Source organism: Procambarus clarkii, chromosome 44, assembly GCF_040958095.1.
Source record: "Procambarus clarkii isolate CNS0578487 chromosome 44, FALCON_Pclarkii_2.0, whole genome shotgun sequence".
Lineage (NCBI taxonomy): Eukaryota > Metazoa > Arthropoda > Malacostraca > Decapoda > Cambaridae > Procambarus > Procambarus clarkii.
In genome coordinates this window covers 37,345,529-37,347,735 of record NC_091193.1, presented here as the reverse complement: position 1 = coordinate 37,347,735, position 2,207 = coordinate 37,345,529, and the positions used below count along the sequence as shown (strand labels likewise).

General features: G+C 45.8%; 1 protein-coding gene across 1 annotated transcript; it reads right to left on the bottom strand.

Moving 5' to 3' along the window:
• Positions 1-310: 310 nt before the first annotated feature.
• Positions 311-1,994, bottom strand: LOC138350227 (uncharacterized). The gene is made up of 2 exons (XM_069300579.1): positions 1,804-1,994; positions 311-1,667 (listed from the first exon to the last, which is right to left on the bottom strand). The coding sequence occupies exons 1-2, from the start codon at positions 1,992-1,994 to the stop codon at positions 311-313; spliced, it is 1,548 nt and encodes a 515-aa protein (XP_069156680.1).
• Between the last annotated feature and the right edge of the window lie 213 nt (positions 1,995-2,207).

Below are 2,207 nucleotides of genomic sequence, written 5' to 3'. Positions count from 1 at the left end.
TATGGAAGGTATAGGGCAGAGAGGAGCTTTGGGGACAGGCTGGTTCGCCTTCCCCGCTAGCTGGCATGCGTGGCAGGATTTGGAGAAGCGTCGTACGTCCCTCTTCATCTGTGGCCAGCAGAAACACTTAGCCAGACGATGAAAGGTTTTTGAAACCCCACAATGTCCAGCAAATCTGTCGGCATGAGCCATTTCTAACAGCTTAGCTCGGAACACGGCGGTGACGACTATCTGTTTACCTACCTCAGTTGACTGGGGGTATTTTGGTGGGCACCTGCGACACAATGCTTCATTTGACAAGAAATACAGGTCAACTCCTTTCGTAGGAGACTATGGTATCTGCCAGTACTTGTACTTGAGGGTCCTTCCTCTGCTCTTCTATCAGACTTTCTCGAGTCCAGTATTCGGGAACTGGCATCGGGGCTGGCAGGTCTGGTGAAGGGCTCCTCGTAACCTGTGGGGTAGAAGGTGAGTCAAACAAAGCATTTAAATCCGATGGTACCTGGGATTGAGCCTGAGATCTCGTTTGCTCTGCAACAACTGGACTTACATCTTCATTCAATGGATCTCCCATGACCAGGGGATGGTTAGGCAATAAACCTAAGGCCAAGTGATTGGCCAAGATAACCTCAATTCCCTCTATAGGTAGACTGTCCACCACTGCTAACTTACACTCGCCGCTGAAGTATTGTGACTCTAAATACACTTTTATCAAAAGGGCAACGTACAATGTGGAAGGAAAACCGCCTAGGATAACATTTTGTTTCCCATCAACTGATACTCCCTCGGGTAATGATTTCTCTAAAATCAGAGACTGGGCAGCTCCACTGTCTCTGAGTACTACCACGGGCTTACCTGAATGGTCACTCGATACATACCCTTGGGAAGTGTATGGGGCGAACAACTCTTTTCTCTTCTCTAGGCCAGCCACCGGTGGTGCTATACTACTCACCAGCATAACTTCCCTACGTGGATCGTTACCAGCACTGCCACAGCACTTAGCAGCCATGTGCCCTCTCTTTCCACAGGTCCAACACACTACGGTCGTCCTTGGACTAATCCTTCTAGGACTACCTGGGGTTGATGTGGCGGCACTATGAGGGACGGTCTTATCCTCTGGTTTATGCTTTGCATAGTATTTCGTGTAGCTCTTTGTGACATACCTAGTAGAAGGCCTATGTGTCAAGATGTATTCCTCAGCCATAGTGGCTGCTGCATTTAAGGTCTCTATCTGCTGTTCTTCTAGGTATGTCTTCAGATCCCCAGACAGGCAATCTTTGAAGTCCTCCAACAGTATGAGCTGTTCGAGTTGTTCTTTCGTCTTCACCTTTCGAGATGCACACCATTCCTGAAAAAGCCGTTCCTTGATGTTCGCAAACTTGGTGAATGTGTGCTCCAAGGTCTTCTTCAAGTTCCAGAACTTTTGCCTATAAGCTTCCGGCACCAACTGATAAGCCATAAGCACTACCTTCTTCACTGCGTCGTAATCACTGGAATCATCAAGGGACAACGTGAAGTAGGCAATTTGAGCCTTCCCAGTCAAGACGGACTGTATCATGATGGTCCAATTCTCCTTTGGCCAATCCAAAGAGGCAGCAACCTTCTCGAAGGCAGCGAAGAACTTTGAAACTTCTTTTTCATTGAATTTTGGAACCACCTTTATATTTCTAACCGGATCGAAACTACTCTTTTCATTTGTTTCCTTCCGACCACCTAATCGTAACACTTCTAACTCGTGTTGTCTTTCCTTCTTTTCTTGTTTTTCCTTCTCTTTTTCTTCATCTTTCCTTCTTCTTTTCTTGCCTTTCCTTCTCTTTCCTTCTCCTTTTCTTGCCTTTCACGTTCTTCTCTTTCTCTCGCTCTAATTCCAACCGTTTCATTTCCATTTCCTTAACTATTTCCTTTTCTCTCATTGCCATTTCCTTCTCTTTAATTTCCCGTTCTATTTCTAATTTCTTCCACTCCATTTCACGATTTATTTCTAAGGTACGCATTTTGACAGTTAGAAAACTTATATTCAGTTCACCCGCATCACTCACTGTCACTGCCTTTGTCTTCCTTTTCAGTGGAAGCCACCATACTTTCCTTTGTACTCTGTGCCTCGCTTTCCTGCTTCTCCCCGGCCTTTAAGTGCTTATGAACCTTCGACAAGATTTCAACACGGGCATCACTCTCACGTACTTTGATCCCTAAGTAAGCACTTACTA